This window comes from Oreochromis niloticus, linkage group LG8 (assembly GCF_001858045.2).
Source record: "Oreochromis niloticus isolate F11D_XX linkage group LG8, O_niloticus_UMD_NMBU, whole genome shotgun sequence".
Lineage (NCBI taxonomy): Eukaryota > Metazoa > Chordata > Actinopteri > Cichliformes > Cichlidae > Oreochromis > Oreochromis niloticus.
This window is the reverse complement of record NC_031973.2, coordinates 5,667,956-5,682,480: the sequence shown is the minus strand read 5'-3', so window position 1 is coordinate 5,682,480 and position 14,525 is coordinate 5,667,956. Positions and strand designations below refer to the sequence as shown.

Here is a 14,525-nt window from a genome sequence, read left to right as displayed (position 1 = left end):
GTTTGTTTCAAAAAAACTTGTAAACTGTGGTCAGGAAAGACACATCTGCAAGTCGTGTGCTTGATTGTATTTATCCCAGTGCAAACAAACTTACTGTCACACTGACATTCTTTTAGGGGTTTTTTCATGCTTTGCCAGTTCTATAAACACATCTTAATAGTTTAATTTTTTAAAAACAAAACCACAACAAAGTTCATATGTGAATTGCAATGTATATAAATTGCCTAGATTACCTTAAGCTGGCCTCCAACTTTGATGAAATTGTAAGCTTTTGGGTCCTTCTGGATGTGAAGCGAGCGTAAAAGGGAATCTGGAGCTCCTCTGAGCAGCTAGTGAAGGATAACAAAGAAAAGACAGACTTTGTTGTTTTTAATGCTGTTGACTGAAACTTTGGACATGTTTACTCATATAGAACAGAAATATGCTGCAGCCTGAGCCATTAGCATGCCAATCTTAATTTAAGCCATTCAGGAAAAGTAAAAAGAAAAAGAAAAGATGTTTACTCCGTGGAATTTTTCCCCGAGTTCTGGAAGTTGTCTAAATGATACCCTTAACTAAAAATGTTTTTATAAAGTTTGCTTTTCTGGTTCAAATAGCAGACCTATTAGTATGCTCCTCATGCTCAGCAAGCAATAAACAAACAAACAAAAACATATAACACAACCTAGAGTGCAGAACAGGGCAGTCGGACTAGTTCTGCAGTGCTCCTACTCTACCAATTTGCACGAGATGCATAAACAATGATCTGGGCTTACCGATAACTTAAAGCCATTGCTTTTGTTATATATGCACAAAGGTATTATGAAATCTAGGCCACATTTGTTTTGTGATAAGAAAAGTGTTTGAGTATCTGAAACAGGTTGCCAAACATCAAACAAACAAAGAGTTTCATTTGAGAAGTCACTACGGCAACGGTTGTGGAGTTTATCTCAATGAGTATTGCAACTATTTAATTTCCGGAATTTCTTTACCTGGATGTTTGAGCACGCACCAACACAGATTGTCACTATTGTTTCTGTGCTCTTTGATATTAGCAGAATATTAGTGTTGTTTTGAAACATGTTTATGTATATTTTTAAAACTGACTCCAGGAAGACTAGCTGTGCTCTGTGTTACAGCCAACGGGGATTCCTAATAAATAAACAAATAAATTCAACATCAAACAACCTCAACTCACTATCCTCCCACATTTGGGAACAAAAGGTCTTTTGACTCAGAAATGCTGCAAGGATTCAGAATCCTGCTGCTGAGTCTGTATTTTGCATATTAAAAAGGGACCCTGTGGAGCTTTTCTAAAAATAAACTAAAATTGTGTTTTCATCCAGATTTCCCTGCCAAAATGTGTTGTCAGTCTTCAAGGTCCAACTAACCTGTTTACAGACTGTTTTCATCAGTGTTTACTAGGTTGCAGTTTACTTTGATTGCACACAGTAGTGTTTATTGTTGCACTACTGCCCACTGTTGATCACCGGATTAATGAGACACCACTGCATTTGCATTCATGTGAATCCATATGTGCATGCACAGGGAACCTTTAACAAACAAACCTAATGATTACATGCAAATAAACACAGGTGCACACATATTTACCTGGTAGAACGAATGAAAGCTCCTCTCGCCTTCCTGCTGGAAAATTACCCTGGACTGTTTGGAAAATGAACAAAACGTGTGTCACATAATGCTCGAAGCCTTGTCAACCAAGAAAAAACAAATCTGTAACTGTCACGGCATGATTTTGCTTTATAAACATATAAAAATAATATGGTAGGTTAGGATGTCAGGCAGTCACTCTGGAATTACACAAACAGAAAGAACAGACAGAGACCGCCCGGGGCAAGCTTGGAACAACGTGCTCGACATCTACTGTAACAAACTCCAGGCACCTTCATTTTAATGCTGAAAACTTTTGCACATGTACTTAAAATATTTTAGGATCGTCATGCACTAAACAAAGCAATGCATACCTTCTCCAGCAGGTAGTTGTTAATATGGCCTCCGATGGGATCTCCCTTGAAGTCAAAATTAATGTCCATGTATTTGCCAAAGCGGCTGGAGTTGTCATTACGGTTGGTTTTGGCATTGCCGAAGGCCTCCAACACGCAGTTTGATTTCAGCAACATGTTCTTTACTCTGTGGGACGGCATCATGATATTAGAAGTTAAGTGGCTGATTATAGAGGACCTCGTATGTATATTAGTTACCATGGTGATGTAGCCATTATTTCAACAGCTGATGTTTGTGTGTGTATAAGTCAGAGGTAATATAAGTACAGACATTCTTCACTTAAGCAGAAGCTCAGATAGTTGTGTCGTGTTATACTAATATACTAATAAAATAATATTAATACGAGAGAATACAAAGTTTGTTTCAACCTAAATTCTCATTCTAATGAATCCACACAGCCTGAAGCTTGTGCAGGACACAAGCAGAGAAAAACAAAGGAAAAGGCACCGGTCTGCATGATGGATAGGTGACTAAAGAGAAAAGTGAGGTTAAAGTGGAATTTGATAGGCAGGGGAATCCTAAGATCGGGAGTAGAGGTGCAGCACGGGGGAAAAGAATCCCTTAGAAATGGGTCACAATAGTTTCTATTGTGAGCGCCGTTAGATTCTCTTTGAGTACCGACTGTGATCAGCTATCGTGGCTGATTTCCCATCCCTTAGACACTATAAAGCTGAAAATACAGACACAGTTCTGTGAGCAACTCTAATCAGCATCATCATTTGAAATTCAAATTTATTTTTCTGCTACCCTTTATGTAATCTCACACTGACCATGAACATCACAGCCACCCTGTACCAGTGGAACATCGTCCATTCACCACAGTAATGCAAATTAACCTGCTTAAACCTGCTCAGCCTGGACTAACCTATGTTAAACTGCTGAGTATTTTCACACAACCTTTAAATAAAAAATAAAGTTAGTATACTTTAATTTGGTTTACAGGATGTTTCACAATATGAAAAACAAGACACATGACATCAACAGCGCATCGTGCACAGATCCAATATTAGCAAGCCCTAAAATAACTGAGGACATTACATGTAAGCTTGAAATTTTCAGTTTATCAAATGTCACTGAGCAGTCTATACCTTTAAATATAACCTGCCGCCTTCTTCTCCTGACCTGCCTTTCTTACATCTTTTACCATCTCTCAGTAAACATATCAATGGATCCTTCAGGCCCACTGTAACCCACTGAATACCGTTCTATAAATAATGCATAAATAAGGTTTTTTGTTGATGTATCTTGTGATGGATACACCAATAGGATTATTTTACATTTTACTGTTGAAATATTAAGTGTTAAACCTAAAGTAATTAGCCCGTTTTAAAAATGTAAAGAGTATTAAAAAAAGATGTGGGGAGTAAAAGTTGAGGGAGTAAAATATTGTTGGGAAAAAAAAACTTAAAATACCGTACCGAGTACTATAACAAAATATTTATACTTTCCAACTCTGTCCAACGCAAACCCGTGTGAGACAAAAGCTGCTAAAACAAAAAAATAAACTCTGTTTCAAACTGTCTTTTTGTCTGTGCTTGAATCTATATGACAGAAGTGAAAGCAGATATGACACATATGGTCATTTCAAGCTAAAAGCTTCAGCTGTGAACACAAAAGTCCCGCCCACCTGCTGTCAAACCATCTGTTTGCGGGGGATAGCCAGTTAAAAAGAAGTCAACTTAAAAGGAGGACAAACAGCCGCCAAGTTCAGCCAATTTAAAAACAGTGACTCATACAGTCTAGTATGTGGATCGAGAGATAAACAGGTAATTTATATGGGACATACATAAACACAACCAACAACTTTAAACACTGATGTGAACACAGTAACATACTTTAGTGCCTTTTTGATAAAGACTGTATACATACGAAGCACATCCTGTCCACATACATTTCCTATAGAATATAATTAGTGTGTGAGTATGCAGTCAAACTCCTTTTACCCATCTACTATTTGTTATTTTCTAAATATTCTTTATATAATCAAATATTATACTCTTCAATACTCGAGGGTTTTAAAGCATTGGCTAATCATACCATCCTGTACTGAAATGTAATGTAGTAACCACCAGCTGCTGTAACCTCAGCGATAAATAGAAAGCACAATTCTAAACTTTGCTCTGCAAACAAAGAATTTTATGGATTTCACAATGTCTATTCGTGCATAAAGTTTTAGTGTCTCCGCATTTGTCAGCACTTTGTATTCACCACCTAAACCTTCAAGGCTTTTTCAGCCTTTTCCCTTGACCTACATTTGGTGGACTTTGCATCAAAGCTGCTCTATTTTCTTATTATCTAGATGATTTTAAGAGACTGAAATAAAATCCCACTGTAATGTGATGCAACGACTTCTGTTTGCACAGGAACAGCTCACACCTCTTCACTTATCAGTGGCTCTGACTAAGCCTAACTGAGCTGTAACTATATTCCACTATGATCTAAAAGCTTCTGACCACTTGCTGATTTGCTCCTAAAATTAAAGACTGACTTATTTTTAGCTACAAAACCTGGGATAAGACCTGCGAGTAGTCATCATTGCACTGTGACTGACACAACGAATGAAGAGTTAAATCCTGTTTACTCAGAAATGTGTTATGACACCATTTACACATTCTATTAAAACATCTGTGCCTGGTTGTTTTTGTTCAATAATCATAACATACTGATTATGTGATAAGCTTTCTGCCCACAGAAGTGGTGATGCATAACAACTGGAATTCACAAGGAAACAACTTCCTTTCTGGTAACATTCACCATGTGTTTATGTACTAACAGTGTCCATAAGAGCTGCTCACCTTTCAACTTCAGCCCTCTGATTAGGATTGGTAATAGCAGCAATGTATTGCATTATATACTTGCTGGCTTCTGTTTTTCCTGCTCCACTTTCCCCTGAAACAAAACACAAAACAAAACAGTTTAATAGCTGTTTTTTTTTAAATAACCATAAATCATGTTGGCATCTATAATTTTGTGGTGTGTTGCATGCTCTGCAAATTTAACCAACAGAATGCAAGTGGTTTAAAAAGCTGAATATTTTAAACAGACACAAGTTGAAACGTCCATGCTGGTGACTAAGACCCATAAACAAATCCCAAGCTGCAGTTTTTGTTTTATATTCATGTTATGCATAAAACTATTTAATTCCACCATAATTATTTTTTTATTTTACAAATAATATTTGCCTGACCCACACGACAGAATGCACTCATGGCGTGATCTCAGGATCTGAGGGTCTCATTTCCCTCTCTGACCACTAAGTGGTGCTTCATCCTCTCTGCACTCACCCAGCTTGTGACCACATGAAACACTTGTTTTAGACAAAGTCACAGTGAAGTGCCTATCATCATTTTCAGCTGAATTGAGAAGACAAAACATCTGAGTCATCAGAAGACAATGTGTGAAGTCAACAGCACAAAAAGAGTTTCAACAAATGCTTTGTAGATATAAAGGTGTCTTTTGTCTGGTCTGTGCAGGGGGGGCTTCTTGTGATACCTGAGATGACAATGCAAGTGTCTTTGTTCCTCCTCTTCATGGCTTTGTAAGCAGCATCAGCAATGGCAAACAGGTGTGGCGGCCTCTCGTAGAGCTCACGGCCCTTGTACTGTTCTATGACGTCCCGGCCGTATATGTTCATGGCACGGTAAGGGTTGACAGACACCACCACCTCGCCGATGTAGGTGTAGATCCTCCCCTTCTCAAACCTGAAGAATATAAAAAAATTATTTGTTATTCATAATCACAACCAACAAGATTAGATTCATAGTCTGGCAATGATTTCAGTGATTTTCATTGATTTACAAAGCCTTTTTTTGGAAACATATGTTAAAAAAATAACAAAAAAAAAACTGCAATGCAATGCCTTTACTATTCAAAATGTATAGCTTTCATGCATTTAAAAGACAACAAGATATGATTCTTATCATATTTTTTATACAGCTCATTTACTGTATTACTCTAGAGTTCTGTATAGTCTAATATCAGACACCAGAAACCACAAAAAGCATTATAATCACAACACTGCAGAATCACAATGCTGACACAATTGCAACACTTGTCAACGTCGCCCTTTTACAAATCAGTCACACCACCTTTTAGACCTCTACAGAATAAATTTTCGCCAATTACAATAGCAGAAAGGCATTTAGTGTTTGAGATTTATTTATTCACGCAGCAAATTCAAAGGGGAACGTGAACAGTTACCCTCAATAACTGGATAAACAGTCTATTTGTAATCTCATAAAAAAGTGGTTCAGTATCAAAGCACTTGTACTTTGATTTATCCCTGCTATGTACCTGTACTTTATCTCTAGCTAAACATTAAAATAAAAAGTTTATATGATGCTGAAATATAAACAAGTTGTGACACCGGCTTAAGGTTTCCCATCTGTGCAATGTTTGCTTTATTTGCATGTTACAATATCATGCTGCAGATGTTATTAACGTGCTCTGTGTTAGACATTGTTTTGAATGTATCTGTTGTTATGGAGGTTAATATCATTAAGGAAGCTGTTTAAATAATAACTGATGACTTATGGAGAAAGGTTGGGTTAAATCAATGTGTTTGGCAAGAACCAGCAAAGGACTATTAATAGATATCGTAGTGTATTTGGGGGGAGTCTTTGTATATAGTATGCTTTTCTAAGTTTTCTGAAGAGACATTCCCAGATTTCTGTGGAAGCACCCAACAGGTCTGAGGTTTTCCCTCATCCACATCCCACACCTTTGGGATGAACCGCTGACCATATTCACTAATGGATGGGAGCAGATCCAGCCACAGGAGTAAATTAGGTTTTTTCTTCTTCTTTTTTAAACTAGCTGCCAAACAGCTAGTTTAAACTGGCTACCTTTCCCGCGCTCTAACTTTCTGTGCCCTTTTCTTTCACCCACACAATCTTTCTCTCGCTCTCCTGGCTTTTCCCTCTCCCTGAGGCCGCCTGCCTGACTTCCTTCCTCTCCAAAATGGACTAGGATGCCAGTTTCTCTCCACAGAAGAATGGTCTCTTTCTCCACAGCTGCCAAACCTCTGCTGCTGCATTCGCAAACAACCCTAAAAGCATATTATGACTGCTGAGTCAGACGATGAGAGAGGTTAAGTAGTCCTCAACACTTCAATATTGCTGCACATGAACACATTTGTCAATATAAAAGTCTTTGAGCACCATCCGAAATTGCTGATGGGTGTCCAAGACTCTCATTTTGTTTATCAGCATATTTAAAAGGAGATAAGCCTTGGCCCTGTTAATCTATTTTATGCGCTATAAAATGGCCTCTGTGTGACATTTGGATTCAAGATGATCGTAAACCAACCTTCCAGTGCAGGAAATGGCTCTATTTAAAAAAAAAAATGGAAAAGTTTCCATCAGATTAGATTTATCTTTCATCAGTTGCAGTGTCCCATGGAAATAGAAACTAAATACTGGTTTATGGACATATCTCTAGACCCAAAGAAGCACAAGTACTAAGAAAACAGGAAACAAGAGAACAGAAAATTCTAAGAATGTAATTCAGCAAGGCACACACTCAGATTAGCTCATTCCTGTGTTTAGACTGACTGACACAATGTCATAGGTGGCAATGACATACAACACTCCTGTGTCCTGAAAGAGGATCAACCAGAACAAGGTTAGATAAAAACAAAAACACAAAAAACCACAGCAAACTGATGGCATTCATGGGATTTTGTAGCTGCTTTGTGACTCTAAGATATTCAAAACTAATTTTTGCTGACCATGCATAATATAATTTGTTTATTCTCAGCCAACATGGCCCATCATTATGTTACTTTTCAGTTACACTAATTATAAAAGAAATTCTGACATTTAAAGACAAGAGCAAATATTAAAACCACCAGTTAAACCTCCATGCACATGGAGATTGAATGTTCAGGTTCACAATAATGTCTCTAAGCAGCTAAGCTAACATGCTAGCAACTCCTCCCCTGGTGCTACAGTAAAAGACCTATTGTGTCCTCCCTGCCCTCAGTCAGGAGGCTGCTGTGTGCCAGCACCATTGTTTAGACATCAATTGAAGGTCTTTGTCTGAGATGGGGCCTCCATCTCGTACTGCATGGGTTGACACAGCGAGCTGCCCACTTAACTCAGATGTGCAATAGTTTCTGGTGGACAATACTTTACGAGATGGGAGGGGTGTATCGGAAATCCCAGCCGGGTCCACCCAGATGGGAGGTGACAGGGTCTACCACCATAATGACAAGATGTGCAGGTATTTTTTATAGTGTATTAGACATTATGCTGGTGAAGTGTCTGGGGACTAATCGGGTGGAGAAAAACACAGTGTGTATGTGTGGAAAGAGTGAGATGGGAATATGGGAATATATTTACAGACAGACTGAACTGTGCTCGTGTTTTCCAAAACAGCCTCTATAACAAAAGAAGAAGCCACAGTGACACCACCCATTGCTTTCTGATATCCTGTTTTGTTTGGAGCCAGAAGTGACCTAATTTGAACCAGAAGGTGGAGTGTTATCACCTTGGTTAGCAAGATATATTCACAGTATATGGGTGGGTGGTAGAAGGATTAGGTATCGAAACCAACCATGGTTTTGTAGTAGGATATGAACATGTTTATTCCTTTTGTTAAACTGGGTACTATCGAGGTTTATGGTCACTGAGTCGCTTTTACAGCAAGCTTGAACTGTCCAACTACGCAACTGAAGTTTCTTGTTCTACGTTAAATTAATTTCTGGAGGACGCTGTTCATTTTTGACCTCATTTAGAAATAAACTAATAAAATTACACAGTTTTGTGTATTTCAGGTCCTTCTTTTTTTTTTAAAAAAACTGACCTTAGTATTAAGTATAGTATTAAGTGTACTTAATCTTAAATTACTATACTGATTATATTTCCAGGAATTGTGTTAATAAATGTTTTAATTCATGCAGACTTGGTGTGAATTATGACCTTCACATAATCGATCCAGTCTAATACATATGGAAGATTTTACACAACCCTCTGCAGCGATACATGCAGGCAAAAGGATCAAAGATCAAACAAACATGAACTTATTGATTTAAGCAGTGATTAACAATGTTTGATAAAACAGAATGATAAAAACAAGTTGCTAAACCCTCATGATATATTTTTTTTAAATATAGGATAAGAAGCTTTAAACGTTCTGCTAAATGAGTCCCAAGTCTGGCTGACACATGTCAACATATCATTGGTACAATAACATAGCAGCAATAAACCACATGAGATGACCTAATTACAAGCGAAGTAGCAGGTAAAGCTGGGTCACTAAAAATAGGTCAGTGCGTGCAGAATCATACATTATTTATATCAATATAATTTAATGCTGCAATACATCAAGTGTTTCTTCAGTAAATTGTTATTTTGTGCAGCTCACCACTCATTTCACCATCAGTCACTGTGCAACAGCAAGGAGGGAGACACTGTGCAGTAATAACACATGTGAATGACTTAAAGCTTGAAGTTATATTTTGATGTTAAAACTACATGACTGACAGCAGACAACAACGCTTATTAACTTTGAGAAAACAACAACGTGGGCCATAAAGCTAATAAAGAAATCTCTCTTTAAAGCCACCAAACTGCTGGCAAAAACAGTGATTTTTAAGTTTACAGTTGGTTACCAACTGCTGCCTCAGTAAACAAAGGACTCCTGTGTTTTGAAAGGTAAAATTACTGTTAGTGAACTCTGGAGTGTAACCACTTTGCTTCCTTGTCAGGAAGAACAGGTAAAGTGGTGAAACCATAAATAAAACATATACATATAAACCAATATTAATGTCTTTCAGGTGGTTAAAATCTGTTCTGCTGGCAACTGTGTCCACATGGCTTTGGTTTCTTTCACCTGCTGCTGCTGTCTGCTTAGGGGTGTAGCCTACTGATATGCACACTTATTGTAGATCAGAAGTGCATTAAAACCCCACTACAAAGAAACTGAACTAGTCCTGAGTCAAAGAAAGTTGATCTTTAGATTCATATTTATGAATGATTATACCCTGGTCAGTGCCAGTAACATCACATTTTGCATTTTGTAGTAAATATCAATTCATGTCAAGATATTTTTGTCACTATTGCAAAGCAAAAGTGGCAAATGGCTTCTTCACAAATGTGTTTCAGACAGTGAATAGAGGCATAGGCAGAACCTTTCTTTGAGCAAACACCACAGGGAAACGCATATAAATATTATTACTGTGTCCACCACAATGCCAGTCCCAATGTCAGTGTCAGACTGGCATTGTGGGTTTCAATTTCCCTTCCAATAGTAAAACATTACACACTACACAAACAAAGAGTAATCTAATCATTCAACATGCTCATGATTCACTGTGAAGTTGTATAGTCAGGACTGACACAGAGGGCGAGTTTATTCAGCAAAAAGCCCAGAAGCGACCCGTTTTCCTAACCTAGGTTTATAAATATCAGAAGAGAAGAGAAGAGAAGAGAAGAGAAGAGAAGAGAAGAGAAGAGAAGAGAAAGAAAATCAATCAGTTGGAGCGTGTTAGCTGAGATAAAGGGCTGGCTGATCCATCTGTTCCACTCTGATTTAGGAGGATTTAAATGACACACAGGACAGAGATTAGAGAACCTTATGGGTCATAATAGCCTCCCAGAAATGTTATTTATAGGAGCACTGAAGCTGAATCAGATTTCTGTTTGATCAGGTTATCTGCCTGTTTTAAAAACAGATAAAAATTTAAATAAGGGATTAAAGTGAGACATTGGGCAGTACATAAATCTGCAGGTGTAATAATGCGACTCCCTTTACATCCTCTCTCACTTCCTCCCATCATCCATCTTTCTGTCTGCCCAGCTGTGAAAGGAAGTGTGGCTAAACTGGTCTGACCTGCAGTCGTGTGATCTCCTTCCAAAGGGGTCCATCCTAAGGGCTGCCAGGAAATGGGAGAATCAGACAGGAAAAAAAGAGAAGGAGGAGATGGAGAAGAGCTGAAGAGAAAAATGGAGTAGGATGCTGATCTTTGCTGATGACTACTCCATGGCCTGACTTTCAAATAAATTATCATTTAATGATTAATGTTGCTAAAATAATCATGGTGACATGTATTATTTCAATGTGATCATGTGATGACGTGATCACAAGCCACCAGCAATGCACACCCATCTGCAGACACCTCAACACCAGTCCTAACCAAAAACACAGACAGAGTTGAAGGCTAACTCGAATGGTACTTCCGGTTGCGCCGTAAGATGGCTGCACCGACGAGAGCTCCCAGTCATCTCAGCAAAAATGTTATTATTTATTTTGTTCTGCTTTCTATTACTGTGCGCACAGCGCGATCATACACTCGGTATGACAGACAAACGCTTCTGGAGCTACGTTCGTCAGCCAGTTCGGACTTTACAGCAGGTTTCGACTCCGTGGACGCTCTGCTGCCTGGGATCCTTTGTTTACTCGCGCGACGTCGAGGGAAAACAAAGAGGGGGAAACGCGCCGGAGTTTTGTGCCGAACGCGACAGAGAAACGGCAAGCCACCTCTCCCCAGCATCCTGCTCGCGAATCTCCAGTCTCTGGACAACAAACTTGACGAGCTGCGTGCACGGATTAAACACCAACAAGACATCAGGAACTGCTGCGTTCTGGCCTTCACAGAGACATGGCTGGAGCCCAGCGTCCCCGACTGCGCCATCACGCCGGATGGATTCACTGTTTACCGGGGAGACCGAACGAAGGACTCAGGCAAGAAAAGGGGAGGAGGGGTGTGCTTTATGGTTAACTCCTTGTGGGCTAGAGATGTGTGTATCTTAAAAACTTACTGCTCTCAGAGCCTCGAGCTGCTGACCATTAAAGTCAGGCCTTTTTACCTCCCGAGGGAGTTCAGCTCAGTTCTCCTCTCAGCTGTTTACATTCCACCACACGCTGATAAAGCTACGGCTATGGACGAACTGTATGACATCATCACTGGACTTGAGAACAAAAATCCAGAAGCTGCCTTTATTGTGCTGGGAGACTTCAACAGAGCCAACATGAAGAAGGTTCTCCCCAAATACTATCAGCACATCTCCTTCCCCACAAGAGGTGATCAAACACTGGACCATTGTTACACTCCATTCAAAGAGTGCTACAAACCCCTCCCCCGCCCAGCTTTTGGTAAGGCAGACCATTGTTCCATTCTGCTGCTGCCTGCATACAAACAAAGACTAAAACAGAAAAAACCAGCTTCCAGGGTTATTTACAAATGGGACAGTGAGGCTGAGGAGGTCCTGCAGGACTGCTTTGAGACAACTGACTGTCAGATATTTGTGGATGCAGCTGATGGCAACATCAATGAACTCACAGACTCTGTCATTGGATATATTGGAAAGTGCATGGATGATATCATCACAAAAACCACTGTCCGCATATACCCAAATCAGAAACCCTGGGTAAATAAAGACGTTCGCGCCAAGCTAAAAGTGCGGACCTCTGCCTTTAACTCCGGGGATGCTGATGCATATAAAGCAGCCAGGTATGACCTCCGTAAGTCCATAAAAAAGGCCAGAAAGGACTACAGGGACAAAATGGAGTCCAGCTACCACAGCTTTGACACCAGGCGACTGTGGAATGGACTGCGCTGCATCACTGACTACAAGAAGGCCAACGCAGTCAGTGTCCAGCCCACTGCATCTCTCGCAGACGAGCTTAACAACTTCTATGCTCGTTTTGATGCAGACAACAGAGAGCAGATCCTCTACCCTCAGGAGGACAGTGAGGCTGCAACTTTAACTCTGAAAACAGAAGCTGTGAGATGGACCTTTAAAAAGGTCGATCCTCACAAAGCTCCAGGACCGGACGGCATCCCAGGCCGGCTACTCAGAGTGTGTGCAGACGAGCTGGCAGAGGTGTTCACCAACATCTTCAACCTCTCCCTGAGGCAGTCAGTGGTCCCCACGTCCCTCAAAGCATCCACCATCATTCCCGTTCCCAAAAAATCAGTGGTCTCCTGTCTGAATGACTACCGTCCTGTTGCACTGACATCCGTCATCATGAAGTGCCTGGAGCGGCTGGTCAAAGGTCACATCTGCTCCTCCCTCCCTGACACACTGGACCCTCTTCAGTTTGCCTATCGGACAAACAGAGCCACAGAGGATGCCATCGCCCTGGCAACACACACCACCCTCACTCACCTGGAGAAAGGGAATACATATGCAAGAATGCTCTTCATCGACTACAGCTCGGCATTTAACACCATCATCCCCTCAAAACTTGCCACGAAGCTCGTCGACCTTGGGCTGGGAACACCGATCTGGAGATGGATTCTAAACTTCCTCACAAACAGGCCCCAGGTGGTGAGAGTTGGTAAGCACACTTCCTCATCACTCATCCTTAACACAGGTACGCCACAGGGTTGTGTGCTTAGCCCCCTCCTATATTCCCTGTTCACACACGACTGTGTTGCTAAACATGAGTCCAACATCATTATCAAGTTTGCTGATGACACAACCATCATAGGCCTCATCACAGGCAATGATGAGACGGCCTATAGAGAGGAGGTGATGGCACTGTACGAGTGGTGCCTGGAAAATAACCTGACTCTCAACATCAGCAAAACTAGAGAAATGATAGTGGACTACCGGAAACGACCAGTCAGGGAACACCAGCCCATCCACATCAACGGTGTCAAGGTCGAAAGGGTCAGCAGCTTCAAGTTCCTTGGAGTCAACATCACTGAGGACTTCTCCTGGACCCTTCACACAGACACTGCTATCAGGAAAGCTCGCCAGCGGCTTTACTTCCTGAGGAGGCTGAGGAGGTTTGGCATGAACGCCAGCATCATCTCAAATTTCTACAGGTGTGCAATCGAGAGCTTGCTGACGAGCTGCATCACAGTTTGGTACGGAAGCTGCTCTGCCAGCAGCCGTAAATCACTACAGAGGGTGGTGAAGGCAGCAGAGCACATCACTGGCACGAGGCTTCCTGCCATTCAGGACATTTATCACCAGCGATGCCTCCGTAAAGCACACAGCATCATCAAGGACCACAGCCACCCAGCACATCAGCTGTTCTCCTTGTTACCATCTGGCAGACGTTACAGGAGTCTGTCTGCTCGGACTACAAGACTTAAAAACAGTTTCTACCATCAAGCCATACGACACATCAACCACAACACTTAAACACACACAACACAGGACTCAGAAGCTACCCTGCAGCTTCACAAGTACTCTGTTTAATCTGCACTGGTCACTTCACTTTATTGTTATTGATATTTATATTTAAAAAGTGCAATACTGTAATTTTCTGCTGCTCATTCCTGTGCAATATCCCATCTGCCCTCCCGTCATATTTCTTTTCAAGATTTTCTTATTTAATCACTAGTGTACATATATTTATATTTATAGATACATATATATTTAGTCATCTTTTCTCTTTTACCATGTCTCTCTAATATTTTGTTCTTTACTATTTTTCTATTTGTTATTTTATTTTATTATATTATATTTTATTATATTTTTTCCTACTGTATCATGCTGCTGAGAGACCGCTGCTCGTCAAACACATTTCATTGCGATGTTGACCCTGTGCTAACTTGCATATGA

General features: G+C 40.3%; 1 protein-coding gene across 5 annotated transcripts in view; it reads right to left on the bottom strand.

The window, feature by feature from the left end:
* The window catches only part of myo1d (myosin 1D), a 115,328-nt gene that overhangs the window by 86,793 nt on the left and 14,010 nt on the right, over nucleotides 1–14,525 (bottom strand). For all 5 annotated transcript variants that reach the window (XM_005453774.4, XM_013273448.3, XM_005453773.4 and 2 more), the window contains exons 2-6: nucleotides 5,497–5,705; nucleotides 4,800–4,893; nucleotides 1,965–2,130; nucleotides 1,591–1,644; nucleotides 234–329 (exon numbers count right to left, since the gene is read on the bottom strand). In XM_005453774.4, coding sequence (XP_005453831.1) covers nucleotides 234–329; nucleotides 1,591–1,644; nucleotides 1,965–2,130; nucleotides 4,800–4,893; nucleotides 5,497–5,705 — 619 coding nt within the window. The remainder of the gene's footprint in view (nucleotides 1–233; nucleotides 330–1,590; nucleotides 1,645–1,964; nucleotides 2,131–4,799; nucleotides 4,894–5,496; nucleotides 5,706–14,525) is intronic.